The sequence below is a fragment of the Glandiceps talaboti genome, chromosome 17 (assembly GCF_964340395.1).
Source record: "Glandiceps talaboti chromosome 17, keGlaTala1.1, whole genome shotgun sequence".
In the NCBI taxonomy this organism is placed as follows: Eukaryota; Metazoa; Hemichordata; class Enteropneusta; family Spengelidae; genus Glandiceps; species Glandiceps talaboti.
The window spans coordinates 987,174-1,009,184 of NC_135565.1; the positions used below are offsets into that span (position 1 = coordinate 987,174).

Below are 22,011 nucleotides of genomic sequence, written 5' to 3' on the forward strand. Positions count from 1 at the left end.
TTGTTGGTGTACCTTTCAGTGTTAATGAATAATTTGCATAATTAATGATTCTTGGTAATTAGGCTATGTCTTACGACTGCATGCTTCAATTTCAATACAATTCAGTACATACATTAACCATAACAAATTGTGTATGTCCTATAAAGTTAGTTGATGTACCTTACAGTGTTAATGAATAATTTGCATAATTAATGATTTTCGGTAATTAGGCTATATCTTAAGACTGCATTAAGCAGTATCATACACTCTTACATACATTAACCTAAGAAAGCACGCTTGTCCAAAAAACAAAGCCTGTTACCATATTTTTTTTAGTTTAATGAGTTATTTGCATAATTAGTGATTCCCTTACGGGAGGCATTCAGTTTAAATCTGGTAGTAGACTCTCTTACAGCCCTGACTTTACTGGCAGCCATTTTAGTAGACTCTCTCACAGCCCCCCCCCCCCCCCCCCCCCCTCACAAGCTTGTGCATGTTGAGAAATTTGATTCATGTAATTGATGAGGGAGCAGCATACAACGGATTTGACTAGCTGTTGAAATAAGACAAATTAGAGCAGTCAGTGAAAGAATCTACCATTTTAGAAGATCTTCATATCTTCATAAGGTCACACAGGGGTCATTCAGTTAGTTTAGATAACACAAAGGACATTCACAATACCATGAATTTATTGAAAACATACTGTATAGTTTAGTTTTAGCACAACTGAACTGATAAGGTTCAGTTGTGCTATAGGCATGGCAAAGTGTCTGTCTGTCTGTCTGTCTGTGTGTGTGTGTGTGTATGTGGATGACTTAAACTCAAATCGCCAGACTGATTGTCTTGGTATTTGGTGGGGATATTACTGTTGGTATCTAGAGCAAAATTATTGCATCACACGTATGTTATTTGGGTTAAAAAATGCCATTTTTGGTAAAAAAAGAAACAAACAAACTTCTTAAACTCAAAACTGCTGGGCAGATTGGTCTGAAATTTGTTGGGAACGTTTTTAGGGGTGTGTAGATTAAGATTTATACATGACATAAGGATTCCATCAGTAATATGCAAATCAGGGCTAAAAATGTCTTTTGATAAAAAAATCTTTAATTCTAAGACTACTGAGCAGATTGGGCTGAAATTAAATGGGGATGCATCTGGGTGTGTAGATGAAGAAATAGCATATAATTATTTCATCAGTGATATGCAAATTAGGTGTAAACGTGAATTTTGGTAAAAGTGGTATTCTGTAGATTTTCTTCAAAATATTTTTTGACACAATTGGCCTTAGCAACCATGACCACGCCCTTAGCAATAACCAGTGTATTTTGCTAAAATATCATCTGGAAGACAAGTGATTAAACATTCAAAAAATGTATGCAAATACCCCTAGCATCTGTCACCATACCCATACAGCAACAGCCAAACTGGTGTATTTCACAAAGACAACATGAATTCTTAAGACAAGTGAACAAACATTCAAAAAATGTATGCAAATGTACATAGCAACAAGACCACGCCCATAGCAACAGCCATATGATGATTCATATTGCAAATATAACATGAGATTCATAGACAAGTGAATGAACAAAAATGTATGCAAATATGTCTAACAATATGACCATGCTCATAGCAACAGCCAAGTGATCGTGTATATTACAAAGATAACATCAGGGTTGGATAGGCAACTGGATAATCATTCAGCAAATGAACACCTATACCTAAGTGTGTGTGTGTCAGTCTGTCTGTGTGTCTGTCTGTGTCATCGTTTTCTCCATAATGGCTGGCTCAATTCAAACAAAATTTTGAAGACGTATTCCGTAGGGTAATGGCAAGACCTGATTAGGTTTTGGTAAAAATCTCGTGAATATTAATGAGCAAGTTACATAATTAATGGTTTTCGGTAATTAGGCTATATCTCAAGAATGCACACTTCAAATTCAATATAATTTGATACATACATTTGCAATACCAAAGCACACTTGTCCTTAAAATATTATTGATGTAGCTTTTAGTTTTAATAAGTTATTGGCATATTTTGGTAGGCCACTAAAAAGGAAAAAATACTTTCTCGTCAGGAAATGTTGTCTAAAGTGATGCGACGATGTGATTATATTTTTACATTCTCAACAAATGTTAATCAATCTACTTATCATTGCAGTTACTGTTCTTTCTATTTAGTACTTTACAGCAAGTGTGTATGTGGGGCAGATGTCATAGGCTAGTTCATGATTAGTTTTGCAGTTGTCTTCACTGGTGGCACTTAATGTAGGGAGAGTTACTTTTGTGTTTTCCCTTTCATTTGCAGACTGAACGCGGGAAGGGGGGGGTACGTAAGTGATGGGTGCTTACCAGAAACAATTTTCTCTTTTTTGGCCTTTAAAACTCTTTCTACGGTGAGTGCTAAGCTACAACGTTCTATAAAGCTTCACATTACAAGCTGTGGTTGGCCAGGAGATCACTAACAGCAATGGGCAAATAGCAATCAATGAGAAAAAATAACTGCATATTTTCTGTTGTATTCCAACAATTGTCTGTAGGAACGACAATCTCAAAACTTTGCTCTTGCAGAAGGCATTCAGTTTAAATCTGGTTTTTAAACTGTACAGTTGTGCTACAGTGCCATTGGCGCTATTTTTACAAATATGGTGTAAGCAGAAAGACAAATACTATGATAAAGTCAGCATTATGTAGGGATTTTAACATTAACAAGACAGCATTGACTTTTGTGCTATGTTAAACATGGTGTACATTGTATACAAGATGGCTGCCAACTGTGTGACAGGCTCTACATATGAATGCTAGATGAAATGAGAACCTACATTTTATTTGTGTGTGTACATCACTTGTACATGATATTATAGCTTGCTTGCCTGATTTGTTTGTTTGTTTGTTTATCTTGGTATTTTAAAACTCAACAAATATTTTACTTGGTTTCAAAATTCCAGATTTGTGTCAAAAGTGGAAGAGTAACTTTAGAAGACTGAAATAAATTATACAATTATTCATCTCATCTTGTTTCAAACAAAAGCAATTCATCAGGTTTTCAAGATATCTCTGAAGATTCTTATGTTAATTTTTAGCACAACTGAACTGAGGTTCAGTTTCCATCACCCTGTCCATTCATTTGTGACTGTTTCCATCATCCTGTCCATTCATTTGTGACTGTTTCCATCACCCTGTCCATTCATTTGTGACTGTTTCCATCACCCTGTCCATTCATTTGTGACTGTTTCCATCACCCTGTCCATTCATTTGTGACTGTTTCCATCATCCTGTCCATTCATTTGTGACTGTTTCCATCACCCTGTCCATTCATTTGTGACTGTTTCCATCATCCTGTCCATTCATTTGTGACTGTTTCCATCACCCTGTCCATTCATTTGTGACTGTTTCCATCACCCTGTCCATTCATTTGTGACTGTTTCCATCACCCTGTCCATTCATTTGTGACTGTTTCCATCACCCTGTCCATTCATTTGTGACTGTTTCCATCACCCTGTCCATTCATTTGTGACTGTTTCCATCACCCTGTCCATTCATTTGTGACTGTTTCCATCACCCTGTCCATTCATTTGTGACTGTTTCCATCACCCTGTCCATTCATTTGTGACTGTTTCCATCACCCTGTCCATTCATTTGTGACTGTTCACGTCACCCTGTCCATTCATTTGTGACTGTTTCCATCACCCTGTCCATTCATTTGTGACTGTTTCCATCACCCTGTCCATTCATTTGTGACTGTTCACGTCACCCTGTCCAGTCATTTGTGACTGTTTCCATCACCCTGTCCATTCATTTGTGACTGTTTCCATCATCCTGTCCATTCATTTGTGACTGTTTCCATCACCCTGTCCATTCATTTGTGACTGTTTCCATCACCCTGTCCATTCATTTGTGACTGTTTCCATCATCCTGTCCATTCATTTGTGACTGTTTCCATCATCCTGTCCATTCATTTTTGACTGTTTCCATCACCCTGTCCATTCATTTGTGACTGTTTCCATCACCCTGTCCATTCATTTGTGACTGTTTCCATCACCCTGTCCATTCATTTGTGACTGTTCACGTCACCCTGTCCATTCATTTGTGACTGTTTCCATCACCCTGTCCATTCATTTGTGACTGTTTCCATCATCCTGTCCATTCATTTGTGACTGTTTCCATCACCCTGTCCATTCATTCATGACTGTTTCCATCAACCTGTCCATTCATTTGTGACTGTTCACGCCACCCTGTCCATTCATTTGTGACCGATGCCGAATGGCGCCCATATTTGTTGTTAAATTTCACAATATGCATCATAACTTTGAAGGTATAATATACAGTGACTCCATTCAAGTGCCTACACCCATATTATCAAATTTGAGCTTTCTTTTAAGATGCTGACCTTTGACCTTGAGTCTTAAAGGTCAAATAGCTGACTTTGGGTTATCTTCATAGCTTTTTTAATCAAACATTTAAAGTGATGATATTTTAATCGTGTCTTGGTTTTTACTATGTGTGGCAAATCCACATCACCTAAATTCACGAGCTTGACCTGAATAGCGAAATGGCTGCCATGTTTGTGATAAACAAGCACATTTTGCCTGTTATCTGCAAAAGTTTGATACACGTGGACACCATTCAAGTGTCACATTATCAATTATGAGCTTTCTAATGAGACATTTACTTTGAACTTGACAAACATTTTCAAAGTGAAGTGACCAATTTCTTTCTCTGTTTAATGACTCAAGAAGTTGGTAGTCTAGTTCCTGTGACCATTTTCTGATTTTAAACTACGTTATTGTACAAATTTGAATTTTTTATATAACTTTGTTATAGTTATAGATAGATTGTGTAGAGATTCATGTCAGCTGTAGTTATAGTGAATAGTAGCTCATAAGAAATGACCATGTCATGCTCAGATACAGGCAGTAAAGCTTGATATAAGCCATGAGCCAAAGCAGTGGTTCACAGCAAATTTAAGGAGTATGTTTGTTTACAAAGCTTATAAACTAGTATTATATTTAAAACAAATTGTGTGCAATTAGAATTAGGAACATGTAAAACATAGGATTAGGAACATGTAAAACACAGAATTAGGAACATGTAAAACACAGAATTAGGAACATGTAAAACACAGGATTAGGAACATGTAAAACACAGGATTAGGAACATGTAAAACACAGAATTAGGAACATGTAAAACACAGAATTAGGAACATGTAAAACACAGGTTTAGGAACATGTAAAACATAGGATTAGGAACATGTAAAACATAGAATTAGGAACATATAAAACACAGGATTAGGAACATGTAAAACATAGGATTAGGAACATGTAAAACACAGAATTAGGAACATGTAAAACACAGGATTAGGAACATGTAAAACACAGGTTTAGGAACATGTAAAACATAGGATTAGGAACATGTAAAACATAGGATTAGGAACATGTAAAACATAGGATTAGGAACATGTAAAACACAGAATTAGGAACATGTAAAACACAGGTTTAGGAACATGTAAAACATAGGATTAGGAACATGTAAAACATAGGATTAGGAACATGTAAAACATAGGATTAGGAACATGTAAAACATAGGATTAGGAACATGTAAAACACAGGATTAGGAATATGTAAAACACAGAATTAGGAACATGTAAAACATAGGATTAGGAACATGTAAAACATAGGATTAGGAACATGTAAAACATAGGATTAGGAACATGTAACACATAGGATTAGGAATATGTAAAACACAGAATTAGGAACATGTAAAACATAGGATTAGGAACATGTAAAACATAGGATTAGGAACATGTAAAACACAGAATTAGGAACATGTAAAACACAGGTTTAGGAACATGTAAAACATAGGATTAGGAACATGTAAAACATAACACATTAATGTAGATCATTAAACCTTCCATTACCAAAATGTAGAAATGACCGTTGGAGGCATAAACTGAGTTTAAGTTAATTTAATTGAAACTTGACAGAATTCAAAGAAGGTACACTAAGCAATTCAGTAAGGTAATTCAGTAAATTGATATTAAAATATCAAGGCCACTTTTATTATCTCACAATACCACCAGATAATATTTGATACCATTAAAGGCATGTGTTGATAGTAGGATAGTTTAAGGAACATTTTATGTTGTATTTTCATTCTATTATAAGCTTGTCTCATCTCACTTACAAAGTGATTGAATGTGTAGAATTGATAAGAGTCAGTGTAAATGAGTGGTATGTCAACACATCCAGTAGAGACAATAAGAACAACATTGCTGAACATTTTGACCAATACAGAACAAGTTTTTTTTTGTATGATGGAAAAAGTAGAATATAGATAACCCCAAAAGTAAAACAGACCAAAATATTTTCTCTTAAGAATGGTACACTTACCAGACCTGGAAGTGTTGTCATATACATACCAGACCTGGAAGTGTTGCCATACATATACCAGACCCGGAAGAGGTGCCATATATATACCAGACCTGGAAGTGTTGCCATATACACTTACCAGACCTGGATGTGTTGTCATACACTTACCAGACCTAGAAGTGTTTTCATACACTTATCAAACCCGGGAGTGTTGCCATATATATACCAGACCCGGAAGTGTTGCCATACACATACCAGACCCAGAAGTGTTGCCATACATATACCAGACTCGGAAGTGTTGCCATGCACATACCAGACTCGGAAGTGTTGCCATACCCATACCAGACTTGGAAGTGTTTCCATACACTTACCAGACCTGGAAGTGTTGCCATGCACATACCAGACTCGGAAGTGTTGCCATACATATACCAGACTCGGAAGTGTTGCCATACCCATTCCAGACCGGAAGTGTTGTCATATACACATACCAGACCTGAATGTGTTGCCATACACATACCAGACCTGAATGTGTTGCCATACACATACCAGACCTGAATGTGTTGCCATACACATACCAAACCTGAAAGTACAAAAAATTAAATGTCAGTATAAGAAGATGGGAACATTTGATGTTTAAACATTTTCATAATATTAACTTCTGTACCTATATTTCATTTCTAAACGTTGTACTTTAAGTATTACTATCATATTTTCTACATAATATTGTGTTATCTTTGGAAAAGAGTCAACTTGGTGTTTGCATTTCTGTAAGAGGGTGGGGGTTAATGATTATTCATTGTATTCAAAGTATTTGGAAACCTTTAATGTGTGCATATGTGATGTGTTGCATTACATAGCAGTGTTATTGAAAGTGTTAATAGAGTGTGTATGGCAGATTGTTAATAAACATGTACTTTCTTTAAATGCCAATTATATGTCTGTAGAGTGATTGTCTTACTCTGCTAAAGGTGTTCAATTGGTTGTAAATGTACATGTACTTACTATAGCTGCCTGTCAACTGAAAACAACCAGCATTATGCCATGTGCTTTCTATAGCTGCCTGTCAACTGAAAACAACCAGCATTATGCCATGTGCTTTCTATAGCTGCCTGTCAACTGAAAACAACCAGCATTATGCCATGTACTTTCTATAGCTGCCTGTCAACTGAAAACAACCAGCATTATGCCATGTGCTTTCTATAGCTGCCTGTCAACTGAAAACAACCAGCATTATGCCATGTACGAGCCATTTAAAGATATGCAATATACTCTAGTCATTCTAGATCACAACAACATGCATCTATGTCACGATAATGAGTTTCTACATCACTGCTTCTGCTGTGTTAGATATATGAGTCAAAACGTTCAAAATTACCATTACTTTCCCAATATTTCTTTGATATTACTGGCGTGGTATAAGGGAGCAATCAGTTTTTACGGCCAGGGGTGGGCCGATGACTTTTTGTGAATGTTGTACTTTAAAATAGTGACCCCCTGCAATTCACCCACAAAACCAACCAACTACCCCCCAACATATAAAAAATACACTGACCCCCCCCCCCATCTGTTGACAAGAAACATTCTTTTTAACTTCCGTAAGGAAGTTTATATATTAGAGATGGAGTCTGTGTGTGTGTGTGTGTGTGTGTCTGTCTGTATCACCATTTTCGAAAAAACGGCTGCATCAATTCGAACAAAATTTCATAGACGTTTTGTAAGGTAATGGCAAGAACTGATTAGATTTTGGTAAACATCCCATGAATATTAATGAGTAATTTACGTAATTAATGGTTTTCGGTGTTGTACATCGCCCATCACACATGTTGCATACATGTATGCTGCCCTCAGCGGTCGTTAGGTGGTTAGTCGTGCATGCAGTGTCAGGTTACCAGCACATCGCACAGCGTTCGTGCCAACCTTGTCAGTGATATTCAAAGCATTGGGTAAGTAATCGTACGCTTTGCATGTTTTGATGATGACTGTTGTTTCAACTAAAATGTTAGATTGAGACTATTACGTTAGAACGCTAAAAATCACTGGCCATTGTTAACTAAATAAAGTCGATTGAGTAAAATAACAGTTCAGCACACAGGCATTTGTTTCCCGAGTTATGTCTCAGAATGTTTCTATAAGTATACAATACAATGTCGATAATATCGTTAATATTGACATATTTAGCCAACTATATATGAAAGGGGTAAAATTACACTTGTTTCTGTGATTGCACAGATTCACTCACTACGAAAGAAGACACACAGCATTTGTCTCCCAAGTTATGTCTCAGAATGTTTCTATCAGAATACAATACAATGTCAATAATATCGTTAATATTGTTGTGTTTAGGGACGATATCAAAATCAAACACACCGTAATTACGCGTCCTCACGAGTAGTGACGAGTAGCTCCTCATAGCCGATGTACTACGTGAAACAGGGAATAATGAGGTGTTCATATGGAACGCCATGACTGTCTTATGATGCCCATTTTCATGACGTGTTGTCCATTTAATATGACGTGATGTGCTTTTACCACAACGTGATGTCCATTCAATATGACGTGAAGTGCATTTACCACAACGTGATGTCTATTTAATAAGACATGATGTGCTTTCACTGCAACATGATTTGCTTTTACCACAACATGATGTCCATTTAATATGACTTGATGTGCTTTCACCACGTGATAGGCTTTTACCACAACGTGATGTGCATTTGCAATGACGTGATGTGCTTTCACCACAACGCGATGTGTATTTGCAATGACATGATGTGCTTTCACCACAATGTGATGTCCATTTGATATGACGTGATGTGCTTTCACCACAACGTGATGTCTATTTGATATGATGTGATGTGCTTTTACTACAATGTGGTGTGCATTTGATATGACGTGATGTGCTTTCACCACGTGATGTCCATTTGCATTGACGTGATGTGCTTTCACCACGTGATGTCCATTTGATATGACGTGATGTGCTTTCACCACGTGATGTCCATTTGCATTTACGTGATGTGCTTTCACCACAACGTGATGTCCATTTGATATGATGTGATGTGCTTTCACCACAATGTGATGTCTATTTGATATGACGTGGTGTGTTTTCACCACGTGATGTGCATTTGATATGGCGTGATGTGCTTTTAACACAATGTGATGTGCATTTGCAATGACGTGATGTGCTTTCACCACAACGTGATGTGCATTTGATATGACGTGATGTGCTTTTACCACAACGTGATGTGTATTTGCAATGACGTGATGTGCTTTCACCACGTGATGACAATTTGCATTGATATGATAGGCTATTACCATAACTTGATGTGTAAAACAGAATTGACGTCCAGCAGTCAGTTGGATCATATCATAACACATATTAACATGTATACATATATACATATAAACATACATACATACATACATACATACATACATACACATACGTATGTACGTATCTACATACATACACACACACACGTACGTACGTACCACCAACCCCCCCCCCCCCCCGCAATAGTCACATCTGGAAATAACTCAAATTTGTTTGTTTACTTGTTTATTTGTTTTTGTTTGTTTGTTTGTTTGTTTACTTATTTATTTATTTATTCGTTTGTTTGTTTGTTTACTTATTTGTGGTTTGTTTGTTTGTGTGTTTACTTGTTTGTTTGTATTTATAAACAAAACTAACTGAGCCTGAGCTCCCTGTGGTCGAAAATCTATTCTGCTTGTCATCATGAATGCTATCCTTGATGAACTGGGACTGTCAACCTTAGCAGTACGATTTGCTAATGAGGAAATCGAACCGCAGATGGTACAGGATCTCAAAGTCAATGAGCGCTGAGCTGACACGGCCCAGCGAGGGTCTAATTTGGCAATATTTGATTGACAGCTACAATATCGATTGATTATACAATGTTGTAGAGTTTAGTGACAAGATTGTCGATTTTTTCCGACATGGAACGCGCGCACTAGTATTCAGATTTCAATATCAAGTTCGGACCCCTACAATTTGTTTGGTTCAAATTTTTATCTTTGCGTTACTAGCAATAAAATTTAGAGATTTTAAGTCGTTTGAATCTCTTCTAAAATCGTATGGTTTTGATTTTTTTAAATTTCTATCGAAAAATCGAGAAACCGCAGTGTTTAATATTGTGCCATACTAGATTTGACCTGCCTCATGACCTCTGCTACCGTAATTTCCACGACTCAATAAAATCAGCCGAAAATTTCATGAAAATGTGTATAAAAGACTATCATATGTTTGGATAGATATCAAAAATTGTAATATGGTATGTTTATTCCTCAAAAACGATTTACTTAGCTGGCAAAATTAGGAAAGACGATGCCGAACTGACCCAGAGCAATTTTTCACTTAGCGCTCATTAATATTCACAAGCTTACAAAAACACGGACAGAAATATTGGACACAAATTTAAGGGCGCCTCTTTGGCCGCAGTGAATTAAATGAAGATCACGTTGTGGTAAAAGCACATCACGTCATTGCAAATCACGTTGTGGTAAAAGCACATCACGTCATTGCAAATACACATCACGTTTTGGTAAAAGCACATCACGTCATTGTAAATACACATCACGTTTTGGTAAAAGCACATCACGTCATTGTAAATACACATCACGTTTTGGTAAAAGCACATCACGTCATTGTAAATACACACCACGTTTTGGTGAAAGCACATCACGTCATTGTAAATACACATCACGTTTTGGTCAAAGCACATCACGTCATTGTAAATACACACCACGTTTTGGTAAAAGCACATCACGTCATTGTAAATATACATCACGTTTTGGTAAAAGCACATCACGTCATTGTAAATACACATCACGTTTTGGTAAAAGCACATCACGTCATTGTAAATACACATCACGTTTTGGTAAAAGCACATCACGTCATTGTAAATACACATCACGTTTTGGTAAAAGCACATCACGTCATTGTAAATACACATCACGTTTTGGTAAAAGCACATCACGTCATTGTAAATACACATCACGTTTTGGTAAAAGCACATCACGTCATTGCAAATACACATCACATTGTGGTAAAAGCACATCATGTATCAAATGCACATCACGTTGTGGTGAAAGCTAGATAGAAAGATAGGTATACATATATATATATACTTACTAGATAGATAGGTAGATAGATCTACATATGTATATATATATATATATATATATATATATATATATATATATATCAATCTAGATAGATAGAAAGATAGGTATATATATATTTATATATACTAGATAGGTAGGTAGGTATGAAATGGATTGAGCTACCTATGTATCTATCTAGTAAGTATCTATATATAAGTATCTATATATATATATATATATATATATATATATATATATATATATATATATATATTTGTCTATCTATCTATAAATCTATCTATCTATCTACCTACCCATGTATATATAAATAAATGAATATACTTTACACCTCGGGTCCAATGGTAAGAAAACCTAGCCCTCGATCTGGAACGAAGCCTTTGTGTTTTAACAAAGTTTGGTTTCTGTGCAGAAATAGTGATGCATGGTGCTTGACAACAAATATTCACGTACTGGACGAGAACTATATTTTAAAGGTTTGTTTTTCCCCCCTCTCATGTCGAAATCTTACAAAAGACAAACAAAAGCGCAGGTCAAACACTAAACTATTTTATTGCATGGAAAGCCAGAGAGAGATTTACTGGACAAATTCAAATAATTACTTTACCTAATAGTATACCTTTTCACACTGGAACACAAGGTTTAAACAGTATAAGATAATGTTGAATAATTGATATCCATGAATACTATATGTGTATACATATTGTACAAAGAGCTATGCACATATAGGCTTTCTTGGCCATCGCAAAAACACAAGAACTGAAGAAACATACCTACCTATACCTACCTACCTACCTACCTACATACATACATACATACATATGTGACGGTACGAGCCGCCACCTCGTAAGATTTGTTTAGTAGTTTAAAAGTTACCATATTACTGTTTGCTAGACCCAAATTGTGTTATTGGGACAGCTAGTACTTTTACTTTGTAGAGCTGGGTCATTTTCACTATTTCTGGACCAATCCGGAAGGACTACGTCACCTCCGGACAGTTAGTAACATTGTAGCCAGTTTGGGCGGGAAATACCCAGGTTTACATGTGGTTTGTAGTTTTACGGAGAGTCGAGCGTGAACCGTCGAGTAGTGCGGACCGGTGTGTTGTAAGGTCCGGTTAGTTGTAGTATGCAGACCGTAGTATGTAAGGTCTGGTAGTGCAAACCTGTGAACTGTAGTGCGTTGATGACGGAGAATAAAGTACGGCTGATGTGTTGAATTGTAGGCGATTAGTTATCGTTTTATTCGCATCATGTGGGACGTTAACCCCACGGCGAGGACGCGCTCCAATATAACTCAGCAGCGGGAACCCAAGGTAAATTTGCACAGCTCTGTCTATGGTCTGATGGGCTGGGGAATAGACGGGCGATTGTGACACATACATACATACATACATACATACATACATACATATATACATACATACATACATACATACATACATACATACATACATTCATACATATATACATAACCAATTCATTATTTCCAGAAGCATCTTTAAACTAAAGAACTTTTTACTCTTTCAGCTATATATAATTCTCTCTTTATTGACGAAATAAAGACACCTTGTCCATTCTTCTCTTATCTAAATTATAACATCCCAAATCTTATAATTGCCAAGAGACCAGTTACATTAACAGTTTGCTTTATTTCTTATCTTCAGAGTGATTATCACTCTCATTTATGCATGAACTAGTATTCTTCCTTGTTAGTGCATGTTTGAGTGTTTGTCTGGTGTGATAATCACCCAGTAGATTAGAGATAAAGTCTATTTTTGTGGTAACTGAACCCAGCTAATTATGAGATTAGGGGGTGTTTTAATTTATATGAGAAGAATGGACAAGGTGTCTTTATTTAGTCAATAAAGAGATAGTTATGTACAGCTGAAAGAGAGAAAAGTGGCCAGGGAAAGAAGAAAAATATTTTATATCACCACAAAAATCAGTGAGTCGATTCATCAATATCACACACAAAATAACTTATTTCACCAAAGAAAATAATCATTCAATCATCAATCATTCAACCAAACAATAAATCAATCAATAAATCAATCGACCAATCAATCAATTGATTGATCGATCAATCAATTACATGCTCGCTGATCCTTGTGCTCATACATACATACATACATACATACATACGTACACACACAAGTCGGAAGTCGGAAGTTCTCAATAAATTTACAACAACACAGTGATTTCTTGCAAAAATTATGACAATGTAGAATACAACATTTATTTTTTGTGCCCCATAACTTCACTCATCTTCTAATTTTCCAAAATTCTTAAATTGCCTTCTTTCCTGACTTATTTTACCTTCCCTATAAACATCCCATGAACATCTGAACTAACAAAGCTAACTTATATCTACTATCTAAAATATATATATCCTGGCCCATTAGGTATACAGTCTTCCCATCCTGGCCCATTTGGTATACAGTAAAATATACCATCCTGACCCATTTGGTATAAATCAAGACTTACTATCCTGGCCCATTTGGTATACAGTAAAACGTACCATCCTGGCCCATTTGGTATACAGTAAAACACACCATTCAGGCCTATTTGTATAAAATAAAACATACCATCCTGGCCCATTTGGTATAACGTAAAACATACCATCCTGGCCCATTTGGTAAAAAGTAAAACATACCATCCTGGCCTATTTGGTATACAGTAAAACTTCCCATCCTGGCCTATTTGGTATACAGTAAAACATACCACCCTGGCCCATTAGGTATAAAGTAAAACATACCATCCTGGCCTATTTGGTATACAGTAAAACTTCCCATCCTGGCCCATTTGGTATACAGTAAAACATCATCCTGGCCTATTTGGTATAACGTAAAACATACCATCCTGGCCTATTTGTATAAAGTAAAACATACCATCCTGGCCTATTTGGTATACAGTAAAACATACCATTCTGGCCTATTTGTATAAAGTAAAACATACCATCCTGGCCTATTTGGTATACAGTAAAACATACCATCCTGGCCTATTTGGTATACAGTAAAACATATCATCCTGGCCTATTTGGTATAACGTAAAACATACCATCCTGGCCTATTTGTATAAAATAAAACATACCATCCTGGCCCATTTGGTATAACGTAAAACATACCATCCTGGCCTATTTGGTATACAGTAAAACATACCATCCTGGCCCATTAGGTATAAAGTAAAACATACCATCCTGGCCCATTAGGTATACAGTAAAACATACCATTCAGGCCTATTTGTATAAAGTAAAATATACCATCCTGGCCCATTAGGTATACAGTAAAACATACCATTCAGGCCTATTTGGTATAAAGTAAAATATACCATTCTGGCCTATTTGGTATACAGTAAAACATACCATTCTGGCCTATTTGTATAAAGTAAAACATACCATCCTGGCCTATTTGGTATAAAGTAAAATATACCATTCTGGCCCATTAGGTATAAAGTAAAACATACCATCCTGGCCCATTTGGTATAAAATAAAACATACCATCCTGGCCTATTTGGTACACAGTAAAACATACCATCCTGGCCTATTTGGTATACAGTAAAACATACCATCCTGGCCTATTTGGTATACAGTAAAACATATCATCCTGGCCTATTTGGTATACAGTAAAACATACCATTCTGGCCTATTTGGTATACAGTAAAACATACCATCCTGGCCTATTTGGTATACAGTAAAACATACCATCCTGGCCTATTTGGTATACAGTAAAACATATCATCCTGGCCTATTTGGTATACAGTAAAACATACCATTCTGGCCCATTAGGTATAAAGTAAAACATACCATCCTGGCTCATTTGGTATAAAATAAAACATACCATCCTGGCCTATTTGGTACACAGTAAAACATACCATCCTGGCCTATTTGGTATAAAGTAAAATATACCATCCTGGCCTATTTGTATAAAGTAAAACATACCATCCTGGCCCATTAGGTATAAAGTAAAACATACCATCCTGGCCTATTTGGTATACAGTAAAACATACCATCCTGGCCTATTTGTATAAAGTAAAACATACCATCCTGGCCCATTAGGTATAAAGTAAAACATACCATTCTGGCCTATTTGGTATACAGTAAAACATACCATTCAGGCCTATTTGTATAAAGTAAAACATACCATCCTGGCCTATTTGGTATACAGTAAAACATATCATCCTGGCCTATTTGGTATACAGTAAAACATACCATTCAGGCCTATTTGTATAAAGTAAAACATACCATCCTGGCCTATTTGGTATACAGTAAAACATATCATCCTGGCCTATTTGGTATACAGTAAAACATACCATCCTGGCCTATTTGTATAAAGTAAAACATACCATCCTGGCCCATTAGGTATACAGTAAAACATATCATCCTGGCCTATTTGGTATGCAGTAAAACATACCATGCTGGCCTATTTGTATAAAGTAAAACATACCATCCTGGCCTATTTGGTATACAGTAAAACGTCCCATCCTGGCCTATTTGGTATACAGTAAAACATATCATCCTGGCCTATTTGGTATAACGTAAAACATACCATCCTGGCCTATTTGTATACAGTAAAACATACCATCCTGGCCTGTTTGGTATACAGTAAAACATACCATCCTGGCCTATTTGGTATACAGTAAAACATATCATCCTGGCCTATTTGGTATAACGTAAAACATACCATCCTGGCCTATTTGTATAAAATAAAACATACCATCCTGGCCCATTTGGTATAACGTAAAACATCCCATCCTGGCCTATTTGGTATACAGTAAAACATACCATTCTGGCCTATTTGTATAAAGTAAAACATACCATCCTGGCCTATTTGGTATACAGTAAAACATACCATCCTGGCCTATTTGGTATTCAGTAAAACATACCATTCTGGCCTATTTGGTATACAGTAAAACATACCATTCTGGCCCATTTGGTATAAAGTAAAACATACCATCCTGGCCTATTTGGTATAAAGTAAAATATACCATCCTGGGCCATTTGGTATACAGTAAAACATACCATCCTGGCCTATTTGTATAAAGTAAAACATACCATCCTGGCCCATTAGGTATACAGTAAAACATACCATTCTGGCCTATTTGGTATACAGTAAAACATACCATTCTGGCCTATTTGTATAAAGTAAAACATACCATCCTGGCCTATTTGGTATACAGTAAAACATACCATCCTGGCCTATTTGGTATACAGTAAAACATATCATCCTGGCCTATTTGGTATACAGTAAAACATACCATTCTGGCCTATTTGGTATACAGTAAAACATATCATCCTGGCCTATTTGGTATACAGTAAAACATACCATTCTGGCCCATTAGGTATAAAGTAAAACATACCATCCTGGCCTATTTGGTACACAGTAAAACATACCATCCTGGCCTATTTGGTATAAAGTAAAATATACCATCCTGGGCCATTTGGTATACAGTAAAACATACCATCCTGGCCTATTTGTATAAAGTAAAACATACCATCCTGGCCCATTAGGTATAAAGTAAAACATACCATTCTGGCCTATTTGGTATACAGTAAAACATACCATTCAGGCCTATTTGTATGCAGTAAAACATACCATCCTGGCCTATTTGTATGCAGTAAAACATACCATCCTGGCCCATTAGGTATACAGTAAAACATATCATCCTGGCCTATTTGGTATGCAGTAAAACATACCATTCTGGCCTATTTGTATAAAGTAAAACATACCATCCTGGCCTATTTGGTATACAGTAAAACTTCCCATCCTGGCCTATTTTGTATACAGTAAAACATATCATCCTGGCCTATTTGGTATAACGTAAAACATACCATCCTGGCCTATTTGTATAAAGTAAAACATACCATCCTGGCCTGTTTGGTATACAGTAAAACATACCATCCTGGCCTATTTGGTATACAGTAAAACATACCATCCTGGCCTATTTGGTATAACGTAAAACATACCATCCTGGCCTATTTGTATAAAATAAAACATACCATCCTGGCCCATTTGGTATAACGTAAAACATCCCATCCTGGCCTATTTGGTATACAGTAAAACATACCATTCTGGCCTATTTGTATAAAGTAAAACATACCATCCTGGCCTATTTGGTATACAGTAAAACATACCATCCTGGCCTATTTGGTATACAGTAAAACATACCATTCTGGCCTATTTGGTATACAGTAAAACATACCATTCTGGCCCATTTGGTATAAAGTAAAACATACCATCCTGGCCTATTTGGTATAAAGTAAAATCAACCATCCAGGGCCATTTGGTATACAGTAAAACATACCATCCTGGCCTATTTGTATAAAGTAAAACATACCATCCTGGCCCATTAGGTACACAGTAAAACATACCATTCTGGCCTATTTGGTATACAGTAAAACATACCATTCTGGCCTATTTGTATAAAGTAAAACATACCATCCTTGCCTATTTGGTATAAAGTAAAATATACACACGAAGTTGGAAGTTGGAAGTCGAAAGTCCCCTGACGGCTTTCGTACATTGCAACAAACGTTAGTGTTGCGTCTTTTTACGATGATTGCGACAGGGGTACATGCATGTTATGAATCAAAATAAAAACAATCGACTCTCCATGTTGGAAAGCAAAACATACAATAAGACGACGCATTGTTTCCAAGAAAAATTACAATCATACTGAGGATATTTTATGATGTGAAGCTAGCTTGCCTTGGAGTGTCCAGTGTCCAGGGGCATAAATTTTTCTCAGGAAAAATTAGGGGGTGGCTAAACAAAAATTTCACAACTTAGGGGGGGGGGGGGGGGGTCATGAAAAAAGCCATGATTATTTAATGCAACATAAATCGACCTGCAATTCTGGCACTTCTCAAAGTAACTTGTCCGCGAGGATGTACAAGACTTGTTTCATCACAATCACTTATCTATCAGTCAAAGTATAACAAGCGCAAATGCTGATAGTTAGTTTTTGACTATTCCTTCTAACAATAAAAATGTTCACATTTATACTTGTATTGTTTACAAGCTGAGCAACACAAACCGGCATTGGGACTAATGTTGTATTCAATACGTATCTAAAAAGTAGAACAGTTATTACGTATTTAAAGTATTCCCGCATTGCCCAATGGAAATATGTTGTGTGTAAACAACTTAAAGTCAAAAAGAGATATTTTGATTTTCCCTGCCTTCATATCAGTACATGCCATACAGTTGTGCAGAACCATTGGTGCTATTTTAAAGTTTTATACATAGGAATTTTGAAGTTTTTTATGAGTATTAAATTTTCGAAGTATTCGTATGCACGCATACATACATACATACATACATACATACATACATACATACATACATACATACACACATACATACGAGCTTAGTTGCCAAAGGTGGACCCTAAATGTCACACCCCTATAAACCCCCCTTGGTGGAACCATGATTTCCGAGGGAGATAGAAACAAACAAATATGGAAAACATCATGAAGACAAGCTAATAAATATTTCTGTCACAATGGATTCCTTGAAATGTTATTGCTTCTACTTTTCGTTATTTCCATTATATTGTGGAACCTTATACGTATAGAGATGTGTATAGTGAACCCTTGTGTATGCAACTCGCAGAGATGATCATGGTGAATCATGGTGTATGCCACTCGTTTACAGATGACAATTGTGAAACTTTGTGTATGCAAACTTGCAAGGCATTGAGCATGGTGAACCATTACGTTCTGTCACTAAACCACAGCCATGTATGCACATTGCTAACTGATGACATTGTTTTTAGCAAACTTATAAACAGCTTATGAGATGTTTTAGGCCAGGTTAACATCAATGACAGGGTGTCCAAGGTGAAAAGTCAAAACGTGAAAGCTTGTGTATGTAACTCCCTAGAGATATATGAATGGTGCACCCTAGTGTATGTGAAGCTCTACAGAGATGAGATGGTGAGCCCTTGTCTATGTATACAACTCTTTATATATATATGTGAATGGTGCACCCTTGTGTATGTAAAACTCTACAGAGATGAGATGGTGAGCCCTTGTGTGTGTATATAACTCTCTATAGATATATGAATGGTGCACCCTAGTGTATGTAAAACTCTACAGAGATCACATGGTGTGCCCTTGTGTATTCAAACTTATATATATGTATATAGAATAGAATTGAATAGAATAGAATAGAATATAACATAACTTTATTGTCGATTTGGGAATTTTTCTTCCGCTTCACCAAAAAATAAAATAAAAGGCACATTACAGTTACAAACACACACTAAAAATAATTACAGTATTAAACACAAACACAGAATTAGAAACAGTAAAAATATATATCTTCAATGTAGTTCTTTGAAAATGACAGGTTTGAATTCAGTATGATTATTGCACTTGGAATAAATGATTTTTTAAAAATGTTCTTGCGAGTTAAAGGTACTCTGTATCGTCTTCCTGAGGGCAACAATTCAAACTGTAAGTATAAAGGACGTGAGGTATCATTAACAATTGCTTGGGCTTTCCTGCGGACGGAGAGTTTGTAGAGGTCATGGAGCTGACTCTGCTTCTTACCAATTATTTTCCGGGCCAAATGTACAACTCATGTCAGTTTAGTTCTATTTTTAACATTCAAGATGCCATACCACACTTTCTATAAGGCTCTTGTATACCTTTTCAAGAACATTTTGATATATATATATATATATATATATATATATATATATATATATATATATATATATATATATATATATATATATATACAAATACATATATGTGTGTATGTATTTAACTCTTTATAGATATGTGAATGGTGTGCCCTTGTGTATGTAAAACTCTACAGAGATGACATAGTGTGCCCTTGTGTATGTAAAACTCTACAGAGATGACATGGTGTGCCCTTGTGTATGTAAAACTCTACAGAGATGACATAGTGTGCCCTTGTGTATGTAAAACTCTACAGAGATGACATGGTGTGCCCTTGTGTATGTAAAACTCTACAGAGATGACATGGTGTGCCCTTGTGTATGTAAAACTCTACAGAGATGACATGGTGTGCCCTTGTGTATGTAAAACTCTACAGAGATGACATGGTGTGCCCTTGTGTATGTAAAACTCTACAGAGATGACATGGTGTGCCCTTGTGTATGTAAAACTCTACAGAGATGACATGGTGTGCCCTTGTGTATGTAACTATATAATGCCATATAGATATGTGAATGGTGCACCCTAGTGTATGTAAGCCCTTCAGAGATGAGATGGTGAGCCCTTGTGTATACAAACTTATATATATGTACACACATATATATGTGAATGGTATAATAGATATTCACATATCTATAAAGAGTTGTATACACACACAAAGGCTCACCATCTCATCTCTGTATGGTTTTACATACACTAGGTTGTACCATTCACATATCTATAAAGAGTTATATACATACAATTATGTATAGTGTTCCGGGAAGGGATTTATTGTTTATTTGCATTAAATTGGTAATGTCAGGTCTAATTAACCAATAATACATTATGCAAATGATGACACAGTCTTGTACAGTGGGACATGTTCACACGCACACACATAATACTTACAAATTATATAAATATGTGTATATTCAATAATTCAAACCTGGTTTTTGAAAAAACTACGATTTATATTACCTGACATTTCAACTCATTCACTATAATTGCAATATGCAATATTACACACACATCCAATCAATGAGTACCAAAGACACTCTTTCTTGGTTAATGCCACTCTGAATTGTAACGTTTTTTATTGATCATAAACCCACAAACTGAACACTAAATGTGACAACAGTAATGTAAGAAAGGTGTAATAAATAACTTTCAGTCAACATCACATAAAAGTATCTGAGTATACCAATACTATAGCACACTGAAGACCAAAACAAAAATATGATCCAATGCAAGTGAAATCATGATTCAAACAAAAACATATACAGTACTAAAATGTCACTCACAAGAAGACTGTAGTCAAAACCTAGACATGTTGTAAAATATCACACACTAGAAGACTGTAGTCTCCAGCTAGACATTATACTACTTGTCATATGAGTTAATTAATAGGAATTAATAGGACTCCATGAAAGTGAATGGTCAGTATTTTAGCAAAACTAGTAGTAACAGCCCAGTTTCGGAATATCCAAGGTACAAAACTGGAAAATTCAGTGGTATTGAGTTTCTTCATTTTTGACCAGCCAATTTCGAACATGGTCTTTAATAATGCGCCATGAGCGCCCACTAAGAGAGGGTTCAAGTTCAATTGCTCGCAAGCACTCATCTTTCAACGGTACTCTTCTTTCTGCATAATTTTTCTCCAAAGATCTATGTATAGCATCTTCTTCTTCAGGGGTCCACTTTCTGTTTTGTTTAGGTTTTCTAATGTTGAATTGTCTAGTAGCAACTGAAAATAGAAGAGAAACATATCATAAAAAGGACAGATGGACCAACCAGTATGCAAAACAATTAAAGATCCTTACTTCTGAAAACAAAATCTTGATAATTAGGGGGGAGGGGGGGGGGGAGA

At 36.0% G+C, this 22,011-nt stretch overlaps 1 protein-coding gene across 1 annotated transcript in view; it reads right to left on the bottom strand.

The window, feature by feature from the left end:
* Positions 1-21,224: 21,224 nt before the first annotated feature.
* Positions 21,225-22,011, bottom strand: part of LOC144448603 (uncharacterized) — a 32,204-nt gene continuing 31,417 nt past the window's right edge. Inside the window, exon 12 of the mRNA XM_078138879.1 lies at positions 21,225-21,888. Coding sequence (XP_077995005.1) covers positions 21,650-21,888 — 239 coding nt within the window. The 3' untranslated portion in view covers positions 21,225-21,649. The remainder of the gene's footprint in view (positions 21,889-22,011) is intronic.